The sequence below is a fragment of the Oncorhynchus mykiss genome, chromosome 8, assembly GCF_057628025.1.
Source record: "Oncorhynchus mykiss isolate SJ-2025 chromosome 8, ASM5762802v1, whole genome shotgun sequence".
Lineage (NCBI taxonomy): Eukaryota > Metazoa > Chordata > Actinopteri > Salmoniformes > Salmonidae > Oncorhynchus > Oncorhynchus mykiss.
In genome coordinates, this window is record NC_143029.1 from 50,998,713 (window position 1) to 51,024,396 (window position 25,684).

Consider the following 25,684-nt stretch of genomic DNA (forward strand, 5'->3'; position numbering starts at 1 on the left):
GATTAACACACATGATATTTACTATAAATAACAATAATAATAATATGGATAACAGCAATAATATTGAAGTGGCAGCAGCCTATCAGAAGATTGGAGGCGTGGTTTATTGGAGACGAGGATTTCAGATAGTTACTTTTGGCCAACCGTGAGAGTAAGGGCTTGATTCAATACGTATCGCTAAAGTTCAGCGCTATAGCGTGATTGGAATTTAAAGGTAATTTCTGATTGAGCCAACACATGCAGCATTTTCAGTGCTACGGATTGAATTGAACCCTTAATGGCATGCCTGTTGTTCTGCTGTGTTTTCATAAAGGTGAGGTGATTTAAGGTAGATTCTTATGGTGACTATTTGACCTTTTGGTATATCACATGCATTTATATAAGCCTTTAACAATGCTTCAGAACTAGCTATGTACAAGTTCAACCTATAATGTTAATACAGCAGAACAGATTAACAGGCATGACGTTTACTCTCACAGGTGGCCATAATATATATCTGAATGCCACACCCTCCTATAAGCCACACCTCCAATCTTCTGACCTCCAATCTGGCTGCTGTACCTACAATATATGAATTAAAGGTTAATAATTGAACCTCCCATCACAAAACAGTTTCTGTTTGAACCTTTACAAAGGGGTTTCTCAAGTAACCTTTTCAGAGTGGTTCCTCGAAGAACCTTTGAATTGAAAAGGTTCCCCCATTATGAACCCAAAGGTTTCTTTGAGGCTCCTTTACTTCTTAGTGTTGTCCGTCAGTCTTCTCTCTGGTAGTCCGTCAGTTTCGATGACGACTCGTGCATGTCACTTTGATTAATTGTGGGTTCTTGAGTGGCTCAGGCGTCCAAGTTTTGAAGCATAGACTGAGGCATGAGGGACAGACATGTGCTTTCGCTGGTCTTGTTGGTCCGGTTTTGGGCGAAGGAAGCTTTGCTCTGGCTGCAGTAAGACAGTTTTTCTGACCCTCTTAAGGTTGTCTACTCCTGTGAGGGTTTTGGAGTGCCAGGTGGATCGGGTAGAGACGATGTCTGTGAGTTGGCTGGGCTGGATATAGCAGAACTTGAGGCTGTGTTTAAGGTTGTCTTTGAAGCGCTTTTTGGGTCAGCCTGTCTTCCAGTGCCTCTGCTGCAGCTCGCCGAAGAAGATCCATCTTGGGAGACAGTGTTGGGGAATCTTGATGGTGTGGCCGGTCCATCGAAGCTGATGTTAGCCTCAATGCTAGTGCTATTAGCTTGCTGCATTACCTCCCAGTTGGAGACCTTTTCTTGCCACCGGATACCCATAATAGATCTCAGAGATCGTCCATGGAATGTCTCCAGCTGTGTAGGTTACAACTGTAATTAGAGAGGTGGGAGAGGTGGGACAACGACGAATGTCAAACACAGCGTAAATCTCATTAATGGGCTAGGCAAAGGGAACATGCCGCGATGGTTATTGACTTCCATGACCTCTGGATTCCCTAATGTGCTCCAGTCGAGTGGACATCCGTTGCCTCAACTTTATGGAGTGGAAAGCTGGTTAATGAGATCACTGTTGTGCTGTGTTGGTGTCATCAATGCTTTATTTCATGTGAACGGACATGGCAGGGTCCTGCGGGGTCCAAGTCCTGGCACCTATGATCCAAATTAGAGCCAGGCAGATGCTAAGACATGGTACCTTTTGGTTATTTGAATTTATATCAAATGAAAAATTGTTATCTCCATAGTAGAATAGTTACCTATTCAATTGTTGATAATGGAGTTGCGGGGGCATCCCGAGTTGTGCAGCGGTCTAAGGCACCGCATCGCAGTGTTGAGGCGTCACTACAGAACCGGGTTCGATCCCAGGCTGTGTCACAGCCGGCCGTGACAGCAGAACAGAACAATTGTCATTGTTAAAAGAGGAGGATCTTTGAGCTTTCTAGTGTTACTAGGCTACACTTAATTTGTCAAATAAATTGGTCAAATGCACCATTGTAGAACTGGAGTTTTTAGCATGGTTTATGTGCGTCAGTGCTTGCCAATGGCGTTGAATTCATAGGGAAGACCAGGGCTAAATGTAGCATGGGTTAGGGGTAACAGGTAGGCTACAATGATTTGCTCAATGGGGTAAATGCATATGGGCAACCCTCAGCCTATGCATTTATCACCATTATGCTCCATCAGTTGCTCCATCAGGTGATAATGCTTATTGCTAAATAGCACACCTGCCTTATAATATGGACCAATATGTTATTGGGCTCATTTCTGGAGGGGTGAATTATATTTTAAATTTCAGCATGATTTTATTTTCATTCATTTTGGAGTAGAATGTTCTTTTAAAAAAGTTACCAGAACTGTCTTTCTCAGTCATTCTCCCACCAAATATTGTACGTCCCTCTGCGACTTTTAGTATTCTGTGAATTGTGATGTACTTTTGTTTAGGCTAGTATATTATATGTTTAGGCCACACACACCCATACACATACACACCCACACACACACACACAGTCTTGTATAACTAACCTTGTGGGGACTCACAATTCAGTTCCATTCAAGATCCTATTTTCCCTAAACCCCTAACCCTGGTTCTCACCCCCACACACACACACACGTTAATAGGCTATAGGCCTTTAATTAGCTGTAACGTTTTTAATTATGGTCCAACATGTTAACTTCTTGTAGAATAGTCAGTATTGCAAATAATATAACAACACGAGTTGCGTTTAGCTTCACCCGTTATATTTTGACCCTTTAATGACTGTTGTAAATTATCTGTCACGTGCTTTAGTGCATCACTAAGGACAAATACAATTTGAGAACTATCTTCATTACCTCACCCTCATCTTACGCAATACATTGGTTTAAAAAGACCGGGTACCTAGGTAGCTGGAATTTAGTCACAGTATCCTTCCTTATTCAATCTTGGGACATCTCACCTACTAGCTGAAGAGAAATACCAGATGGCCCTCACCGGAGTCTTGTGTGCATTTGCCTTTGTATGTGTCACGCTGTGTCAGGCAGAGAAGATTGACTCTGTCGGAGGTTTGTCGGATCGCAATCTCAACCACCAAGATAAACTAACATGGCTCGAAACATTACAGGAGAAAAGGGTAAGGAGTATGGTGTTCTGTTCCCCCTTTTTTTAGGGTTTGTGAACGTTAGGCGATATAAAGTTTACTTTGTGGAACATGTTTGCATTGAATTAAATGAGTGGATCTGTCCATGGTGCTGAAATTGCTTATTGGTAGTAAGCACACAAAATGATAAGCTGCTTCTCTTTAGATGTTTTCTTTTAGTAGGCTAGCCTACCTATGCTAGACTATATACTAATTTAATTAACAAGGAATGCATTTAAGATCTTATATTTAGCCTGTATTCTACACATCAAATATTGCTAACAAGGAATGCATTTAACATCTTATATTTATCCTATATTCTACACATCAAATATTGCTAACACTGTCCTCTGTCCATTTTTGCAAACTTAACTTACTTTACAGGATATGACAATAAGCTATAAGAACATATCTTTTTCCTTTCACAGGTAACCACCGACGACAAATACCACCTCGCCTGGCTGCTATACAAGCTTTTAAAGTCACACAGCGACCAGTTCAAATCCAACTTTCTCCCTCCTGGACCAGAGAGTGGCGGGATACAGGAGAGTAGGCGCGAGACTACGCCACAGAAGGACAAGCGCATTCGCAAAGCCGGATGCAGAATGTTCTTTTGGAAGTCATGGACTGCATGCTGACAAACTTGTCTACTTTTTACTCCAAAATGCAGATGGTTTTCGAATCGAGAGCCTTCATTCCAAATCAGCTTACCAAAGTTTTGTCTGCAATTATTAATGTAACTTATTATTTTTATGAATGGTAACTTATCAACTTATTGACGTGGTTGTGAGGCTACGAATGTCAAGTTGTAATAAAATGTGAGTTATTTATTAATTGTTTGTATCCAGAATCTCTCTCTCTCTCTCAGAACAGAACAGAATGTTATCATCCAGATTGGACTGCACTTTAAAAGGGCCAATCTGCAAATTTATATATACTTTTTAAAACGTATATATTAATGATGTATAGGCTACCGATTGATTCTTGAAGAATATAACTTATAAACGCCTCACGAGCTAAGTTCAACTGTTACTCCATAGTTTGTATACAATGTAATTGTAAACAAACACTGTATAGCCTCAAATCATGGTTCAAACTATAATTGTAATATCATGGATGGTCAAGCCTTGTATCCATATCTCTGTCTATAAATTTCAGAGTGGTTACATTACTCCAGCTCCACCCCTCAGCTGTTTACCGAAACAGTGATGGTGTTGGAGCCATTAATGAAAAAGCTGATGTTTATAATTTTGAGCGAAAAATAATATCCATAGGAAAATATTTACCTTTATGTTTGAAGAAAATCTTGTTATATGTAGGAAATATCTACTTACCCGAAATGCCAAATAGGCTTTGATATCCCTGTGAAGTAGCCTACCCTTTCTATAAGAAGAGTGATGGGGTAGCCTACCCATTCTATAAGAAGAGTGATGGGGTAGCCTACCCATTCTATAAGAAGAGTGATGGGGTAGCCTACTTCGTGGGCGGGATTGTTAGTCCGGGGGAAGAGACACAGTTTTGTTTGATTTCGAATCATGCTTTTCATTTCAGGCTTTAATGATTCATGTTTAATATAAGGCATCATGTATGAGAACTTTATATGATTTTAGTTTGTATGAGCTATACCCCCGCTGTCAACCACCTGTTGGACCCGACGCACTCATCACTAAACAGTGAGTAGACCTAGCCTAAGGTGAATAGAAATACATAAGGAACTATTTTCTTTAGAATACACGTGGTTACGCCTGTCCCCGGTCGGCCGTGGCTATAGAACATTTGATTTGGATACGAAGTCACTACAGGTGGGGCGGCCACTTTTTTTTAGTGTTCGAACTGCAGATTGCCTGTTTATCATTGATTTAAAATCAAGGAGGGTTTATTCCTTGTTTTATTTTTTGATAGCTGGTGTGTCATGCGCTATAGCACTTCATCATCAACAGGGGGGGCTCTTTGCCTGGTGCTTCAATGAATCTACCTGAAATCCATCAAATGTCTGCAGTACCCCAGATTTACTTCAATGATCTATGCACTACAGTAGTAAATATAAACACCCATCGTTCTATATGGATATTCAGTTGCCCGTGCACTATATGACCTTAACTGGATTATATTTTTGTATTATTTTAATTTCACCTTTATTAAACCAGGTAGGCCAGTTGAGAACAAGTTCTCATTTACAACGGCGACCTGGCCAAGATAAAGCAAAGCAGTGCGACAAAAATCAACAGTCAATAACACACTAGAACAATCTGTATACAGTGTGTGCAAATGAAGTAAGGAGGTAAGGCAATAAATAGTGGCGAAGTAATTACAATGTAGCAATTTACACTTGAGTGATATATGTGCAGATGAGGATGTGCAAAAAATACTGGTGTGCAAAAGAGCAGAAAAACAAAAACAAATATAGGGATGAGGTAGGTAGTTGGTTTGATGGGCTATTTACAGATGGGCTGGGTAAGCTGCTCTGACAACTTCCTTTGCTGCCTGTGCTGGGTAGTCTGTGTTTCTGACTATACTTGATACATGTATGTGGAGGCTGCTGAGGGGAGGACGGCTCATAATAATGGAATGTACTGTATTTTATATCGTTCCGCCTATTCCGCTCCAGCCATTACCACGAGCCTGTCCTCCCCAATTAAGGTGCCACCAACCTCCTGTGAGTGTATTGCGTGTGTGTGCAAACGCCACTGTGTATGCATGAGTGAGCGTGCATACATGTATGTACTGTATGTAGGGAGCTATGTACTTTACTCCAGTATGCATGCATTATGCACGTAAAACATGTGTATATCTCAAGAATGCAAGAATTCACACCCCTTGATTTTTTCCCACATTTTGTTTAGTTACAGCCTTATTCTAAAATTGATTACATAAAACAAATCCTAATCAGTCTAAACACAATACCCCATAATGAAAAACAGGGTTTTAGAAATGTCTGCAAATTTATTACAAATAAATGCAGAAATACCTTATTTACATAAGCATTCAGACCCTTTGCTATGAGATTCGAAATTGAGCTCAGGTGCATCCTGTGTCCATTGATCATGCTTGAGATCTTTCTACAACTTGACAAGAGTCCACCTGTGGTAAATTCAATTGAATGGGCATGATTTGGAAATGCACACACTTGTCTATGTATGGTCTCACAGTTGACAGTGCATGTCAGAGCAACAACCAAGCCATGAGGTCAAAGGAATTGTCCGTAGAGCTCTGAGACAGGATTGTGTCGAGGCACAGATCTGGGGAAGTGTACCAAACAAATCTGCAGCATTGACTCCATCATTCAGTGGAAGAAGTTTGGAACCACCAACTCTTCCTAGAGCTAGCCACCCAGCCAAACTGAGAAATCAGGGGAGAAGGGCCTTGATCAGGGTGATTACCAAGAACCCGATGGTCATTCTGACAGAGCTCTAGAGTTCCTCTGTGGAGATGGGAGAATCATCCAGAAGGACAACCATCTCTGCAGCACAGGCCGTTATGGTAGAGTGGCCAGACGGAAGACACTCCTCATTAAAAGGCACATGACAACCCGCTTGTAGTTAAAAGGCACCTAAAGGCACCTAAAGACTCTCAGACTCATGAGAAACAATATTCTCTAGTCTGATGAAACCAAGATTGAACTCTTTGGCCTAAATGCCAAGCGTCACTTCTGGAGGAAACCTGGCACCATCCCTACGATGAAGCATGGGGGCGGCATCATGCTGTGGGGATGATTTTCAGTGGCAAGGACTGGGAGATTGGTCAGGATTGAGGGAAAAAAGTACAGAGAGATCCTTGATGAAAACCTGCTCCAGAACACCCAGGACCTCAGACTGGGACGAAGGTTCAATTTCCAAAAGAACCACAACCCTAAGCACACAGCCAAGACAATGCAGGAGTGGCTTCGGGACAAGTCTCTGAATGTCCATGAGTGGCCCAGCCAGAGACCGGACTTGAAATTGATCTCTGTAGAGACCTGAAAATACCTGTGCAGCAACGTTCCCCATCCAACCTGACAGAGATTGAGAGGATCTGCAGAGAAGAATGAAAGAAACTCCCCAAATACAGGTGTGTGTCATACCCAAGAAGACTGAAGGATGTAATCGCTGCCAAAGGTGCTTCAACAGTAAAGCGTCTGAATACTTATGTAAATGTTATATTTCTGTATTTTTTTTAAAATACATTTGCATTTAAAAAAAAAATGTAAACCTGTTTTTGCTTTGTCATTATGTGGTGTTGTGTGTAGATTGACGAAGGCAAAAACATTTTTTTATCAATTTTAGAAAAAGGCTGTCACGTAAGAAAATGTGGAAAAAGTCAAAGGGTCTGAACACTTTCCGAATGCACTGTATATTATGTATTTAATACTGCACGGGCTTAAAATTAAGCCCCAGAGAAATAAATATGCATTAATTAATATCAAATTGGGCTGAAAGAGAAAGTAGCCAGAAAGTCGCAAGAGAGTGTGAGACTAGAGAGATAAGAGACACAGCAAGAGAAAGAGAGAGAGGTGGAGAGATGGAGAGAGAAAAGAGGAGAGGGGGAGAGAGGCAAGAAATGTAGAAAGAACAATTTTAGTGAATAGAGGAGCGAAAGAGCGAGAGAGAGAAGGAGTAAGATGGAGAGAGTGTGTGAATCATTAAAGCAGCAGTGTAGCAGAGTTTACGCCAGAGCTTGGCTTAGTGTCTGTTCTGTCCCTGGGCTACTGGGATTGAGCAGAGCAGCGTCGCAATGTAACAGGAAACAGCAGAATTACATGATCATACTGCAGAGCTTGTTGTGTGTGTATGTGTGTACATGCATATGTGTGTTGGAATGTACACACACCTTCGATAACATAAGCCTGACTGATGTAATCCTCAACAATGTGGGACCGCCGTTTGTGAACATGCGTGTCTCTGTTGAAGTGTACGTATATTAGAATATATTTGTGTCTTTGCCTGTATCACATCCGGCCGCGATTGGGAGTCCCATAGGGCGACGCACAGTTGGCCCAGTGTCATCCGGGTTTGGCCAGGGTAGGCCATCATTGTAAATAAGAATTTGTTCAGACTTGCCTAGTTAAATGACGGTAAATAAAATAAAAGTGTGTGTTTTTTAGGTGTGTGTTTTGGATGAAATATATCAGTGTTTGTGTGGGTGCTTCATGAGTCTGTGTGTGTGTCTTTGGGTGAATACTACAACACACGAAGGAGAAAATGCTTCATAGCATATAAAGGACGAAATTCTGTTTTCTCTGTGGTAACATCTGTCTTTTCTGACTTACACAAAACGTCCAAGACTTCTGTGCAGTCTCTTCCACTTGTATAACTCTTCATTTACAGCCAACTTGCTTTTCTCCCTTGCTCCAGGAAATAGAAGAATTAAAGCCTATTATCCAATACTTTCTTAACTTCTGAACAGTAGATTTGGATGAAAAGACATGAGAAACACCTGCTAGCTCATTTAGATCAAAGGCAGACCGCTGAAGTCTTAATTGAATGGAGACCAATTATTTTTAATGAGGATGTTTGTTCTACTTCAGAGCTAGGAATTCCCCTTTCTGTCTGGAGAGGGGAGGAGAAGAAAACAAGGAAGGTTCCCAAGGCTCCAACCCATATCTAAACAACAAGGAGGATGTGTCTCAAATTGCATCCTTTATAGTGCCCATAGGGCTCTGGTCAAAAGTAGTGCCCTATATAGAGAATAGGGTGCCCTATATAGGGAATAGAGAGAAAAAGAAAAGAAAGATAATGAGGCAAACAAAGAGAGACATGTAGAAATTTGATATTTATAAGGCTTTGATGATTTTCTGAAGATGACTCACTCTGGTATCAACTCAAATTGGGTGTAATTCATTAAATGTATTCAGAAAATCAACGGAGGACGGAAACTTGCTGTCGATCCAGTGTTTCCTCATGATCGCTCAGTAGAGACGAGGTGCGAGGCAGAGCTGCAGTCTGATAACTTGCATTGTTCCATGTTTACATGTCGGAGGGTGCAGAGTTGGGCAGAGTGCAGCCCTTGACCTCACTCACCTCGGGTGCCAAGGGAGTCTAAACAGCTGACCCTGTTTTCTACTTACAGAGGAAAGGTTTTCTGTGAGCAGTTTTCTTCCTATTAAAAAAGTTTATCAGTAGGCAAGCTGAAAAGGGCAACATAGATTCCTATAAGGCCATAGAGATCTTGTATTTCTGTGAAGCATAATATTAAAGGCACAATTCACTTAACAATGTTTGTCAGTTACTTTTAGACAGCTTTCTCAAGAGGGGTCAAATGTCGAGATGGGTCCCACGATTGTCACGTTCGTCGTAACGAGGAGACCAAGGCGCAGCGTGATTGGAATACATTCTCCTTTTATTAAAACAAAGAACACTTTAACAAACAAAATGACTGTGACGCTATAAACAACTAGTGCTGACATGCAACTACACATAGACAGTAACCCACAAAACCAAAATGGAAAATGGCAACCTAAATAGAAACCCCAATCAGAGACAACGATAAACAGCTGTCTCTGATTGGGAACCAATTCAGGCCACCATAGACCTACATATACCTAGACATACCAAAACCCCATAGATGTACAAAAAACCCTAGACAAGACAAAACACACATACCACCCTCGTCACACCCTGACCTAACCAAAATAATAAAGAAAACAAAGATCAGGGCGTGACAACGATATTATTTTGCACCCCATAATTTCTCTCTACTTTGCACATTCTTCCACTGCAAATCAACCATTCCAATGTTTTACTTGCTATATTGTATTTACTTCGCCACCATGACCTTTTTTTGCCTTTACTTCCCTTATCTCACCTCACTTGCTCACATTGTGTATATAGACTTATTTTTCTACTGTATTATTGACTGTATGTTTGTTTTACTCCATGTGTTGTTGTATGTGTCGAACTGCTTTGCTTTATCTTGGCCAGGTCGCAATTGTAAATGAGAACTTGTTCTCAACTTGCCTACCTGGTTAAATAAAGGTGAAATAAAAAAAATTATGCTCTATGCCTCAATCCCAAATAAACTTGAGCCTTTATATTTTTATTTAACTAGGCAAGTCAGTTAAGAACAAATTCTTATTTTCAAGGACGGCCTAGGAACAGTGGGTTAACTGCCTTGTTCAGGGGCAGAACGACAGATTTGTACCTTGTCAACCTTTCGGCTGCTAGTCCAACACTCTAACCACTAGGCTACCCTGCTTAGAGGTCGACCGATTATGATTTTTCAACACCGATACCGATTATTGGAGGACCAAAAAAGCTGATTAATATTTGTATTTATTTATTTGTAGTAATGACAATTTCAACAATACTGAATGAACACTTTAATTTTAACTTAATATAATACATCAATAAAATCAATTTAGCTCGAATAAATAATGAAACCTGTTAAATTTGGTTTAAATAAGGCAAAAACAAAGTGTTGGAGAAGAAAGTAAAAGTGCAATAAGTGCAATATGTTCCCAGGTAAGATGTTTTAGGTTGTAGTTATTATAGGACTATTTCTCTCTATACCATTTGTATTTCATATACCTTTGACTATTGGATGTTCTTATAGAAACAAAGAACACTTTAACATGTTACATTGCCAGTGTAACAGTAAAGCTTCCGTCCCTCTACCCGGGCCCCTACCCGGGCTCGAGCCAGGGACACATCGACAACAGCCACCCTCGAAGCATCGTTACCCATCGCTCCACAAAAGCCGCGGCCCTTGCAGAGCAAGAGGAACAACTACTTCAAGGTCTCAGGGCGAGTGACGTCACTGATTGAAACGCAGTCTCCTCGTGGAGTGCAATGTAATCGCTCACAATCGGTGTCCAAAAATGCCGATTACCGATTGTTATGAAAACTTGAAATCGGCCCTAATTAATCGGCCATTCCGATTAATCGGTCGACCTCTAATATCAACTGTCCCCAAACTAGGCGTCGCCATCCAATATGGGGAAACCAGGCCTGGTATTCATGGCTGACTTTGAAAAGGTTTTTGATAAAGTATGACTGGAATTTATATATAAATGCCTGGAATATTTCAATTTTGGAGAATCTCTTATACGATGGGGTTAAAGTTATGTATTGTTAACCCTAGCTGTAAAATAGTAAATAATGGCTACCTCTCAGAAAGTATTAAACTGTCAAGAGGAGTGAAACAAGGTTGTCCACTATCATCATATCTATTTATTATGGCCATTGAAATGTTAGCTATTAAAATCAGATCCAACAATAATATCAAGGGCCTAGAAATCCAGGGCCTAGAAATCCAGGACAAACAAAGGTGACATTGTACGCTGATAATTAATTCTTTTAAATCCACAATTTGGATCCCTCCACAGCCTCATAGCGGATCTAAAAAAAAAATTTAACCTCTCTGGATTACAACCAAATTATGATAAGTGTACTTACTATATTACGTATTGGATAACTAAAAAAAGACAACTTTTACATTACTGTGTAGTTTACTAATAAATTGGTCTGACTGTGAAGTGGACATGAAACAATTCATATCCCGAAAGAAAGAAAAGATCTCACTACAATATATTTTTGGAAAGTTAGCAAACATAGATAAGATCTTGCTACCATGGAAAGGAAAATCTATTTGTGGAAAAATCACCCTGATTAACTCTTTAGTCATATCCCAGTTTACCTATTTCCGTATGGCCTCGCCTACAGCTAGCTACAAGTTTTTAAAAATTATATGAGCAAAATGTATTACATTTTATTTGGAACGGCAACCCAGACAAAATTAAACAGGCCTATTTATATTAAATAATGAAATAATAAAATGAAATCATCTCCAAACTGTCGCTATTTTTAAAACAAGCCATAGAAAGTTGGTTGCAATTTCAGTTTAACCACCAGAAAAGTCAGAATGTTTAAAACGTTTAAAAACGGTATAATCGCTGTAAATGATATCATGAATATGGAGTTATGTCACACATGCAGCTACAGTAACAAATATATATGGAAATGTCGGCTCTCCTCAAAATTACAACCAACTAATTGAATCATTACCGCAAAAATGGAAGAGGCAAGTGGAAGGGGGAAAAAGTAAAGAACTTGTCTGTTGGCCCTGCATTAAAGAACAAAATTGGTTAAAGAACATTGTGATAAATAAAAAAGTATACCAGTTTCATTTGAGGACCAAAAAATTGACAGCTGTGCCATAAAAATTGCAAAATAGTTGGGAAGACTTTTGATGTACCGATTCCATGGCACATGGTTTATGAACTGATACACAAACCGATGCTGGATTCAAGAGTTTTCCCATTTACAGTATTATACAAAATTCTTGCAACATTATATATATGGTGGATACAACCATCCCAGCTCTGCAGATTTTGCTACGAAGAGACAGAATCATCAGATCATTTGTTTTGTTACAGTTTCATATGTAGCTTGTTTTTGGTCGCAGATTCAGGAATGGCTGAAGAATTACAACATTTACCTGGAGCTAACTATGCAAATAGCACTTACAAAGTCATAGTCAATCAATAAATTATATAATAAATGTTCTCTCTTTAATTTGCAATCTGTAGAAACTATGAGAATAGAAAGGTTCAGAACTTTTGTGAAACATCACAGCCCAGTTGAAAAATTGAATGCAAATAGAAATCAAAACTGGATGGTGTTCAGCGATAGATGGGAGGGGTTGAGGGTAGCTAAAGGACGGGACTAGAAACAAGCAAAATATAATTATTGTAAAATAATCGGTGTGTGTCAAATGTACAGTATATTGTGTGTATAAGTGGAAGTAGAAGCCTAAATGTTGTCCATTAGTTTACTCCAATTTGGTGAGGGGTGGAGGGTTATGGGGAAAATAATAAAGGAAAATATATTTTAAAATATATATATGGGGGATTGGAAATGGTGCAGACAATTACATTGATGGAAGATACAATCTATCTTCAATACTAAAGTTGATCTATCCCTAAAAATAAAATGCTCACCTCCAACGCTTGGAAGAGCACTTTGGGACCTACTTTCCAATCCGTTTGACTGTGATCCTGGCTCAGTTGACATGCCGGGAGGTCAAATCCAACAGGTGATCGACCTGTCTGCTGCAAACAACGCATCCACAGGTTACTACGGAGGAGTTTTGGTTCCCGACTATAATATCCAGGGAATAGTATCCTGCCGTCTCCCTCTGAGCATTAAGGCCATTAAGTGCGTTCAAGACAACTGGGAACTCGGAAAGAAAAAAGCTCAGACTGGGGAAAAATAGTTTTGAAAGGTCATCCAACTCGGAATTCCAACTTGGGAACTCAGGCCTCTTTCTAGAGCTCCGAGTTCCCAGTTTCCTTAAAAGTACCACAAAACTCATGGTAGGCTACCCTTCGCCAGCTCATGTGTGGAGCTGGATTCAGTACTCTCGTCTGCATTAAAACCTAAATATCGATCCAGGTTGGATGAGACAGCAAAGATGAGGTGTGCACTGTCGAACACGCCCCCTGACTTTGAGAAACTCAGATGCGACATGCATCAAGCACACACATCTCATTAGTGGTGGTGAGATAAAGAGACATTATGTCAGATTAATTTGCAATTGACTGTCATAGCCCCACATTAAAAGTGTGTGATGTCTGAGTTGAGAAGACAATCAGAAATACTGTTTTTCAATTGACTGCCATAGCCCCAAATAAAGTAAAAATGGTCTGTTAATTACATAATGTTTTTCACATGGTTGTGGTGGCGAGTATGTTCAGATATCAAAATGGGCTCGTTGAACCCCTGCTTTAGATATATATTTCCCATTAATTTGTGATTGACACATATTACACAGTAATAACAAAAGCTGGATCTAAACAACAGATAGTATGGAACAAATGGCATGTTCACCTACTTTCCCTTCATGTGACAAAACATGCGTTAAATAATGTAGACAGAAATTGCTGTGAAATATATTTTCAATAACCTCAAATATTGTATTTTTAGCTGTTGGAAACTGGTGTACAAAACCAAAAGTAAAAAGACGCAAAAACGAAACTTAAGAAGGAAAGCATAGAAATAGCACCCTTTGAAAGGATCCACCGCTTATCAGACTTGCTTTCAATAAGAATGACAGATCTACAGTATAACTCCCATTTCTATGTGTATTTGGACGGGTCGAGCACAAAGCTACAAACTGGACATATAAAGGTTCATAATTTTTTTTTAAAACAAACTATCACTTAAACACAGTAATAACTGATGAATTTGTTCCAGTACCCATGTCAGAGTTGGACATTCATTCAATCAAAATACATTCATTCAATCAAAAGTACAAATCTATCCAGCACTATAGACTAAAACATCGTAGTGCAATACTACTCCAGTCTAACATAGAAATTAGCGAGAGAGAGAGAGAGACTGTATATATACATATGCCATTTGAAGTGTCTTTATTCTTTTGGAACTTGTGTAGGTGTAATATTTACTGTTCACTTTTTATTGTTTATTTCACTTTTGTTTATCCAGTTCACTTGCTTTGGCATTATAAACATACGTTTCTCATGCCAATAAAGCCCCTTGAATTGAATTGAGGGAGAGAGAGAGAAGAGAGCAAGCCTTTTGTGAGAGGTGTCCACGTGTGTGAGGGTTTTGTGAGTGAATTGTGTGCCTGTGTATATGGGAGCAAGAGAGATTAGAGCGATAATTGGGTCTATCTTCCCCTCTCTCTCTGTGAGTGTGTGGGTGTACACATCCCTTGTTGAAGTGCCACATTTCTTTCAAGTGCTAACCTAAAACAAGGGAGGAAATCCAAATATAAAAAGAGAAAACACAACCCCCCCCCCCCAAAAAAAAGAAACCGTTCTCTGTGCAGCAGTCATCAGGCTGAGAAGACAGCCCTGAAAGTCATATGGGGCCTTCATCCTCCTCATTCTCCTTGCAGACGGTAGGGAAAGTCTGTTTCCATGACAACAGTGGAACTATGGGGCGCAGGAGCGCAATCCCAAAATGACACATTGGACTCGAGCCTAAATAATATGATAAATCACCTTCACTGATTTGATACTGGGCGCTCTCTCGTACATAAAGGATACTACACAAAATCTGGGAGAGAGGGTAGAAGACGTTATACTCTACATGAAATCTGGGAGAGAGGGTAGAAGAAGTTATACTCTACATGAAATCTGGGAGAGAGGGTAGAAGAAGTTATACTCTACATGAAATCTGGGAGAGAGGGTAGAAGAAGTTATACTCTACATGAAATCTGGGAGAGAGGGTAGAAGACGTTATACTCTACATGAAATCTGGGAGAGAGGGTAGAAGAAGTTATACTCTACATGAAATCTGGGAGAGAGGGTAGAAGAAGTTATACTCTACATGAAATCTGGGAGAGAGTGTAGAAGAAGTTATACTCTACATGAAATCTGGGAGAGAGGGTAGAAGAAGTTATACTCTACATGAAATCTGGGAGAGAGGGTAGAAGAAGTTATACTCTACATGAAATCTGGGAGAGAGGGTAGAAGAAGTTATACTCTACATTAAATCTGGGAGAGAGGGTAGAAGAAGTTATACTCTACATGAAATCTGGGAGAGAGGGTAGAAGAAGTTATACTCTACATGAAATCGAGTCTTTTTGGGGATGTTGTCATCTTTTTGGGGAAGAATACAGTGCACAAGGCCATCAACAAGAACACAGCGGTACAATAAATAAGTGAAAGCTTTTGATAATGTATTTTTTATTCTTAAACAATCACTAACTTCATTCTGATTTTTAAATATCAATGCATTTTTTTTTTCATCTCACAATTCATAATGCATATATGCCTGTGTTTCATTTACGGTGAAATCATTTGCAAACTTAAACATAAATATAATATCTCTTCACACAGTATTGAGCCCCTGGCATTTTCATTTTGTCCCCCAAAAGTGCTCTCTTAGTTCACTCGCATATCCCCTATTTTACTCTCACTCCCTATTCTTAACCTCTCATTTCTATCTTCCCTTCTTTTCTCTGCCAGCAGGTTATGTAAAGTACATCCTTCCGAGTAGTATGAAGTTGATGCTGATCCAAGGTCAGTTTTGCGTCCCTATCCCCTAATGGTTAAGGTTATAACTGAGGAAGAGTAAGCCGATTACTAGATCTGTGCCTTTGGGCTATTTAAACTGGAGCAACTACTGCAGAACTGAGCCCAGCTCTCTCCTGATCCCAGTGGAAGACTTGTGCTGGTCTTCTGCCATTACCTGCCGCAGTTAAATGAGGAAGTGTCTGACATGACACCCTGACATCCCCTATCTCATGCCCTGGCCAGATCCCAAGACTTCCAGACCCCCCACTCTGCCACCAACACCCCTGACCCAACCCCCCCAAGACCACACCTTTGGCCAGGCTTTGTGCATTAGGTGCTGGGCAAGGGTGGCCCGCCTTGTTGTCAGACTCCGTTCATAAGACTGGAGTGGGACTTCCTGAGTTAGGCGAACAATAGGATCAGTGGACATGGTGACTTCTCCATCTTGGTGATGGGGGAGATTCCTCCCTGCCTTCCCTGCTGGTTTAACCAGCCTTTTTACTCTTCATATATACAGCCACTCTCCTACATTTGATTTATGAAATGGCGGGGGCTCATTTCCACAATACAGCAATCGGCTCATTTCATGGCTCACAAAACCTACTGAGATGGAAGCCATTGGGATGCCAGCCTGTAAGTACAAAAAAAGTGAAATATTTACAGACTCTCAGGGCAAAAGAACCTTCCGGCATCCACATTTTGTTTTTGTTGGTTTTGGATGACTGGGCTCCTTCCCGTTGCATTGTGCTAGGTTATTATTGATTACAGTGTCGTAGGAGAAAGGGTATTGATGGAAGAGGAGGAGCTCACAGGGGCTTTGTCGAAAAGTACCTTAAAACTTAGTTTCTTTTCCCTCATTGGCCACAGATATAAAGAGATTAATTACATCAAATGAATGCGCTACACCCCATCAACCGATTATTGTGACATTTCTAGTCTGCTCAGTGCACTGATAACAAAGATAAAGACACAAGGAGCGGAAGCTTCTTAAGAGTATTGGGACTTGGATAGCTTTCACAATCACCTTAGCCCCAAGCAGCCTGAGTCTGCTGAGCCCTTACACAAGCCACAACAACGTGCCTTCCCAAGGATATTTTCATGATTTATTTGTACCGACTAAAAGCATTCTCTGACGCACTTCGAAGAAAGTCTTGTCAAAGCTCATAAAGAGGTGAAGTAGACCTGTTCATGAAAGAATCCTTGATTGGCGGATGCTAGCCAAGTTTCCTTTTTTGGAGAGAATATTGCATTTCCCCCCAGGATTGGCCAACCCAGACCTTATTAGAAAGAAATGCCCTTATTAGTACTGGCACACCAAACAAAAACAACCAGAAGCTCTATCAGTCTTTTTTCCTCCTGGCTATACCCACTTTGCCAGATTATTCATACTACTACAAGGCTATCCTTTCCCTCTTGACCATTAAGTTCACAGGACTGGATCATTGAGAGTAATGGTGCGTTCGAACGGTCCTCGGAATCTAATATTTCCCAGTTGGTGAAGTTGTATATACAACATGAGTGCTTTCAAGTGCTTTTGAAGTCAGAATAACTCTTCAACCAATGACATTCTTGCTAGATGGCTAATCTAGCTAACGTTGCTTATGTTGACAATATGTCAAACTATATACTGTATGGATCCACCGAGCTACATTAATCAGATGGTTAAGGTTGTAAATGGCTTTCTTTTATCGTCTAGTGGTCGAAAAAGGTGAAAGGTCACACCTCGTAAACTTCAGTATCTTCATTCTGGACCGTGTTTCCCACTTGGAACTCAGACTTTGATGGTCGTTCAATCCTTATTTCTGGGTCGGGAACTTGTATTTCCAAATTTCCATCCGCACTCGAACGCACCATAATATGCTAGAGGACTACTATGAGGCTTGGTGGAGTAGCCGCCATATTGATTTTAGTTGTCTAGTCCTGTCATATCAAAGAGTATGTGGAGATAGGAGATATTCCACTCCGACAGTACATCACCTGAGCAAAAGCCATCCCACTCACCCATTCCTGTTCCTACCGAGCCCACCAGCGACTTCTCATATATATTCATTCTTTACCCTCACACCAGTGTATGCAGTGTGAAAGTGCAGTCAATGTCAAGCAATAAAAAAATACCAACAATTTTTCACGTCTACAGTCTCAAACGAAAAACGGAATACCCATGATACTAAATTGGGATGAAGAGTTATCAACACATAAGTAATATTGTTATTATTGGACAACAGTAACACAATTAAGCATGTGAGGGTGCCATAGCATTCATAAAATCAATGCATGGGAAATTAAACATGTCTTTAAAGCTAATTTTTCACAGCTTAAATTGGAAACGATAGATATTTGTATTGTGAAGAGACCACCATTCCTTTGTCACAGCTTTTTTTTCTTTTTTGCATAAAACGTAGGTCAACTCCTGATTGAAAATGTTTTTTGTTGTTTTTTTGTTGTTGTTTTCCTCTGGGTTTATCTTGATATTCGTCTAAAAGATTTTCACAGGCGAGAGTTCAGTTTTTTGTCATCTTGGGTGTAGCTCCTCCCCCTCGTGGCGGCCCATCCCTTCAGAGGGCATGTTGGTGAGGGGGTCTGTAGCCTCTCTCCCCTCTATTTAAGAGAGGGGGGACCCGGGCCCCCCACCCTTGGGGCCCTGCTGCTAGGAGTTCTGGTTGACAGCTTTCCCTCCGTTCATGGTGGGAGTCCCTGAGCTCTTCCTGGAGCGCTGTTTCTCCTCAATCTCATGCAGCGACGGCTCCCTGTACATACACACTGCACAGAGTGTATGTAGTAGAGTACGAAGCAGGAAGCAGTGGGGGATAGAGGAGAACATGGAGGACAAATAATGAGGAGATGGATGGGCAAACAGAGAGACAAAGTCAGATCGAGCTCAGGGACTCCCACAGAGTGTAGGAAGTTACTCTTGGGACCTGTTTTGGAATAAAATATTAAATATCTGTCCTTAAAAATGTAACTTCCTGTGTTAGGTGGTTACTCTTTCACCATGGATATGTTTTAGGTAATTTTGAGACCTCAGGTACTGCTGGAATGTCTACTAATGGCGTGTCCAGCTTTTTGGGAGTAATAACTCAGGTCCTTTATAAACAGGTTGTTTATAAAGTATAGATAGTGCTTTTCTTTAGATCAGGTAGCCTACTGCAAACGTCTAATATAAATAAGTATTTATATTAAACATCTTTTACATGACCTTATAAACCAGCAATACATTGTTTAAAAATGCATGAATAACTAGCTTACTGACATAAAAAAAAGTGTAGGAATAATGAATACTAAAATGGTGGGCTGACTATTTCTAAAAAACATATACATTATTTATCACTGGACATAATTATAAAGTGTTACCCACTTGTGTGAGTATTTAATTGGTTCCATTGTGCAAAGTAAATAAATACAGCTAAAGTATTTGACCACATAGGTCAAACATTATCCCCCAGGGACCATGTGTATAAAACCTTTTGTACTTAATATTAGAATGAGGAAAACTGTAGCGGCAGTGTGAAGAAATGCAATTTGTAAAATGAGTACCAGTATACACTCTAATAATGTCGTGTATATCACATAAAAGCGTTTTGTTTATAAATCAAGAAATGTCATGCAAATCCAAGTAAATCACTTATTTCCGTTAGTCAAGTTCAAGATCTATAAGTCACAATGTTGCTGTGGATTTCATCGTACGCACAATGTACGATCAAATCTGTGCGTGAATTTTTTACAAATATTTTTTGAAAGAGGGCCCTGATTTCACCATATAGGGCTTCAACCAACTTACTCCAGGCGAGCAAAACCTGCAAAAGACAATACACAGATGAGACAGCAGATTCATTCAGATGCCTTACCTTCAATGGGCCTGGGGACAAAGTGTGAGGAGGGCTTGGTTTTCTTGACCCTGTTCCCCTTCATGACCTGGCCTTCCTTGGTAAGGCCTAGAAACCAGGCCCGACCGGACTCCTGCTGCCGGTACACAGTGGACGAGTAGATCACGTAGTAATTCTCAAACACCGACTCCTTAAACTTGCACTCCGGCGTGAACATTTCCTGTTTTGGTGCCAAACAACAAAGGGAGTTTGTTGTTAGAGTAATGTTCATGATGTCGGATCAAAGTTCAGGAAGTCGGATCATGTTCAGTGGGGAACATCACCCAAAATGTTTTGCCAACCTGAATTGGAAATCTGTGTTCTTATTAGACAAAATCAGATTTCACTCTCACGTTTCAAACTGTTTTCTCCCCACTGAACATGACGAGGCAAGTGAGGGTTGTTATTGCGGTAACGAGATGGTTTGAGTTACGAGACGTTGGTGATCCACAAGGCATTCGACAGACAAACGGACACAGGTCAACAGATGATGGAGAGATGGGCGGAATAGACAAGCCTATGAGAAATCATCTTTGGATTATATTGTTTTGAGGATGATATTGGGTAGAAGGCACTGCTGTCATTCAAATCCAACAAAACTCCATTGCCAAATGGAGATGGAACTAGCTACTGTGTGTGTGTTGACAAGGTTTGGTTGGGTTCTCTTGGATTGGTGTATCAGACTGTGTATGGTCCAGGTGAATGAGTTTGTTTGGAACTGCTGGGCTAAGTGATTCAGCAGTGTGTGTGGTGATATTTCATTCATCTCTGTCTCCTTCAGGGTTATGTGCCCTTTTAAGGATGTCCCTTTGACTGACAGCCCAATTCTGCTCACTGCAGGAGATGTTCCACAGGCAAACTTGTGTGTGAGTGAGAGTGTGTGTGTGTGTTAGAGTCAGAGAGAGATGCATGTTTGTGCATTCAAGCCTGAATATGAATACTTAATATGTGAATAGGTGCGTGCATGAGACTGCATGGCACTATCGCACACTGTTTGTGCGAGTGCTCGTTTATAACACCTGGCGGTGTTCGACACGCGGCGGCAGTCTGAAGGACTCTCGGTACGTGTCGGGCGTGTAAGCCGGTCAGCAGGCGTGCGACTGTGGATGGGCCGCAGTGGGGAGTTGGAGTGGTCGGTTTTATCTGGACCTGATGACACTCTGTCAGAAAACAGACGCCTCTCTATGTGCGAGGTCGCGGGGTCACATCCTTCCTGTCCCACGGTGGGCAACTCAGCCAGGGTTACTCCACCTCCATCTCCCTTTTTCCCCCCCATCTATGCCAAGGTCCCCTCACACCTTGCTCCCACACCCCCGAACCACCCCTCCCTTTGTCAACCACACGGACATATTCTGAAATCCCCTCCAAACTTGGCCACAAGGACATCGCTCTATTAATGTCTAGTATTCCTGTAGCATAGCAGGGAAGGTTATACGGTGCGTAGGAGGCTTCGATGGGGGAATGATAGAGGTGTGTAATGGTATTTGTTATCTTGTATGTTGTTGAATGGATAGTGAATGGGATGGTGATAGAGGTGTGAGATTGTAAGGACATGAGCGTACATTGTGCGTAGTTTGTGGGGGGAAAAAACAGGTATAAACAAAGAGATAAGAACCCACATTTGCATTAACACACACGTACACAGGTCTTGTGCCGTGCTAAAAGTTGGCTCCTCTGCCAGGAATGCATAATGGACAGAAGCTGTTACTAGCTCACCGAGGAAGGTAAAAAAAAAAACACCCCACCATTTTTCTGAATAACAAGCTGTGCTTGGAGAGTTTAAATGGATTAAAAGGACGCTCGTTTATATTCAGCCCCAATTCTGAAGGAGAAGGAAAGAACTTGTCAGTGAAACTGGGCACATGACGGGGGCTCTCACGCGCCTCCATTACAGGGCACTGGGGCAGGATAAACAACTAGCCCGGAGCCCAGTGGAGAAACAGTGGAGAGAAAACAACTGGTAAATGCAGGAGGAGCAGATATACACTCTAAGAATTAGTTGTGATTCGATGAACCCTAGAGGTCCTCAAGGAACCCTGGAGTTATTCAAGGAACCATTCCAGAAGAAACCCTGGACTGGAGGCATGGCTTAGTAGGTGCGTGGCTTTCAGCTAGATCTTTTTAGGCCACCGGTGGGAGTAAATGCCCTTCCTGTTCTGTTGTATTGTCATCACATGTTAAAGTTGAAGACTGACAATTTTGTAGCTTCAAATCCCAAAATGTAAATAGTTACCACTTTATTACCATATGTAATCAGCAATGTTAACATTATGTTCAAACATGTAATATGTGTAAATATTCAAGGAAATTGAAAGCTGCAGTGTACAAACTTAACATGAGGAACAGGAATTACATTTACTGTAACGGGTGGCCAAAAATAACTAGCTGAAAAGCCACGCCTCCAATAAGCCATGACTCCAATCTTCTGATAGGCTGCCACCTCTACAATATATTATTTAAAAGGTTCAAAATTGAACCCTTCCATCATAAAAAAGGTTCCGGTTTGAACCTTTACATGGGGGCTCCTCGAAGAACCGTTTTGGACTGGAAAGGTTCCTCCAGTGTGGCAATGTTTAGAACCCAAATGGTTCTTCCAGGCTCCTTTACTTCTAAGAGTGTAGAGCACATAGACAGGACAGACAGACGAAAGATAGAAATAGAGTAGACGGACACAGAATGGACACGAGTATACAAACAAGACCGAGTGGTCTGTACATGCGGAGCTTCAACGTATACTGTATGTACAACAATAGTCAGACGGATGTGTAGATATATGCACAGCATGTGGTGTAAACATGGTAGACCAAGCACACAGTAAGGGTAGAGAATGTAAAGTCGTTTGTGGAAAGACTGAGAATGAATAGAGTTCAGTTAAACAGACTGAAATGGAATGCAGTTCAGTGTAAATAGATTAAGGCCGGGATACGATCCAACAGCACGTTGTTGTCAATGTGCCTTTTAACAGCAATGTTCCTGCGTTCACAGAGATCGCATTCACAGGAAACGCTGTATATCTCGGCTCAATCAACGCACAAACAGATTGACTCCCAGCCTAAGAGTGAATCCAGTTCAGTGTAAACTGACAGAGAGTGAATCCAGTTGACTCACCATTATAAAATCCTATATTGCCTGCCTAGCCCATACCTTTCCTCAGGCTTTAGAATTCCCCTTCTCATGTTGAAACCATACAGCAATTGAAACAACATCAGAATATAAAGACCCTTCAATTTAATCTGAATCGAGATGTGTTGTTCTGCGGGTCTGAATCCCCTCTACTCGGTATCATTACTATTCCAGCTCGGAGCTGTACCACTCTAGTCTAGACAGCTACCTCAGTGACATTAGGAGTGTGGGAACGACACAGAACCCACAAAGAGAACATATTTTGCTACAGTTAATGACCAAACACACACACCCACAAACGGACACAGACACACATGAAAACGGACACAGAGAAAACGCACATATGCACACACACAGACGAAAACAGACACAAGCGCACACATAGACAGAACCTACACATGCACAAGGACATGTTCGTACATACAGAGAAATACGCACGCAGACACACACACACACGCAGACAGACACACACACACACAGAATTTACAGCAATAACTATTTTTATGGGGCTCCCTCTGAGAGAGAATGAAATGAATAGTTCTGTTCCAGTGTTCTCTCTCTAACAGAAGGCCACCAGGCTACATCTCATTAGTAGCCGCAACACAGTCTTATCGCTTTATCAGACTGCAGAGCTTGCACCTTCACAGTAATCCTCTCCATTCCACATACTCACATCAGTCTTTGGTTGGAGAACAAGAGACACTGCACAGCACTCTCTCGCAAAAAATGATATTTTCTCATTTGCGGTGTGGAGGCCCCATCCCTAAAAAGAAAAACTGGAGTCTTGCCTTCCCCTCCTCTCCTCTACGGTTTTACTGCAGCACAATTTTTTTCTCCGGCGGCACAGGCATAAATAAGAAGCAATAAAGTCAGTGGGTGATTGAGAGAAACAATGGGAACAATTTAGACACCATTTAGAAGGCCAGGTACAACAGGAGAGAGGGCAGATGCAGGGCGGGATTATCAGCAGTCCGTCCGTGTGTGTGTGTGTGTGTGTAAATGTGTGAGTGTGTGCGTCTGCACGCTCGTGCGTGCCTAATGGTATGTATGAGTGCTCGAGTGGTAGGTTGCACATAAACGGTATGCTTTATGTGAGGCTTTGCGTTTATAAGGCTTCACTTTCATGTGCGCATGTATGTTGCTTGAGAGTGTAAGTGTGTACGCGCCCCCTGTCCCTTAGTTAAAGATAGATGCTTTTTGAAATACAGCGGGTGAGTGGTTACTGCTGTGCTGCAAAGTAGGTCACAGTGAGTGTTATAAATAATGGAGATCTCCTCACTGGAGATGAACCCCCACACCTCCCAGCTCTCAACACTCAACATCTCCCTTCAAACCAACATCAGCATTGTTGATCATCGTTCTGGATTCCAAGTCCATAGACTGTAGGACACCAAGGCTAGCTACAATACTCAATATCTACAGTACTCAACAGCTACAGTACTCAACAGCTACAGTACTCAACATCTGAACTTTGTAATCTCACATCCACACTGCCCTTACTGATAGTCAATACACTCAATACTCAATACAATACAAAATAACACACAAAAAGTCCTAAGTTTGTTGATTTCTGTTGAAAAAGTTGAAATATGGTGGCCGTTTTATAGTGCTGAGTGATAAACCGTTTTTTAAACAACTAATTGACCGACTTCAGTTCAATTATTTTAATTCCACTTCGCTCAGTTTTTTCTTCTTCTGTCAGCTCAATGTGCCGTTTCTATAGCGATAAATCAGATCAAGCCTGAACTGTGCGATGTCGTATTGAGTTGTAGTTTCCAAGAGGCCAATTTTCAACATAGTTTAACTACAATGACCATAATCCATTGTGCACCTGCCTACTTGTCCGGTCTGTGTGGAGCACTGAGCTACATTGCCGTGAAAAGTATTTGCCCCCCCATTTCCCTATTTTTGCATATTTTTTTTATACTGAATGTTATCAGATCTTCAACCAAAACCTAATATACCACCATGCTTGACCGTTGGATTGACGTTCTTACTGTGGAATGCAGTGTTTGGTTTTCACCGGGCATAATGGGACCCATTACGTCCAAAAAAGTTGACTCAAGTTTTTCAAAAAAGCACCTGGATGATCACCAAGACTCTTGGAAGAATGCTCTATGGACAGATGATTCAAAAGGATAACTTTTTGGATGACATGGGCCCCATTATGTCTGGCGAAAACCAAACACTTACATTCCACAGTAAGAACCTCATACAAACGGTCAAGTATGGTGGTGGTAGTGTGATAGTTTGGGGATGCTTTGCTGCCTCAGCAACCTGGATGACTTGCTTAATAGAAGGAATCATGAATTCTGCTCTGTATCAGATAATTCTACGGGAGAATGTCATGCCACCCGTCTGTGAGCTGATGCACAGTTGGGTGGGTCATGTAGCGAGCCAATGATCCAAAACACACAATCAAGTCTACATGGAAATGGCTAAAAAGCAACCAATTTGAAGTTTTGGAATGGCCTAGTCAAAGTCCAGACCTAATCTCAATTGAGATGTTGCGGCAGGATTTGAAACAAGCAGTTCATGCTTGAAAACTCACAAATGTCGCTGAGTTACAGCAGTTCTGCATGGAAGAGTGGGCCAAAATGACTCCACAGCGACGTGAGAGACTGATCAACAACTACAGGAAGTGTTTGGTTGGAGTCATTGCAGCTG

General features: G+C 41.1%; 1 protein-coding gene across 3 annotated transcripts in view; it reads right to left on the bottom strand.

The window, feature by feature from the left end:
• Positions 1-15,684: 15,684 nt before the first annotated feature.
• Positions 15,685-25,684, bottom strand: part of LOC110530011 (fibroblast growth factor 12) — a 54,516-nt gene continuing 44,516 nt past the window's right edge. For all 3 annotated transcript variants that reach the window (XM_021612767.3, XM_021612766.3, XM_021612765.3), the window contains 2 exons: positions 19,877-20,075; positions 15,685-18,791 (listed from right to left, as the gene is read on the bottom strand). In XM_021612767.3, coding sequence (XP_021468442.2) covers positions 18,679-18,791; positions 19,877-20,075 — 312 coding nt within the window. In that variant the 3' untranslated portion in view covers positions 15,685-18,678. The remainder of the gene's footprint in view (positions 18,792-19,876; positions 20,076-25,684) is intronic.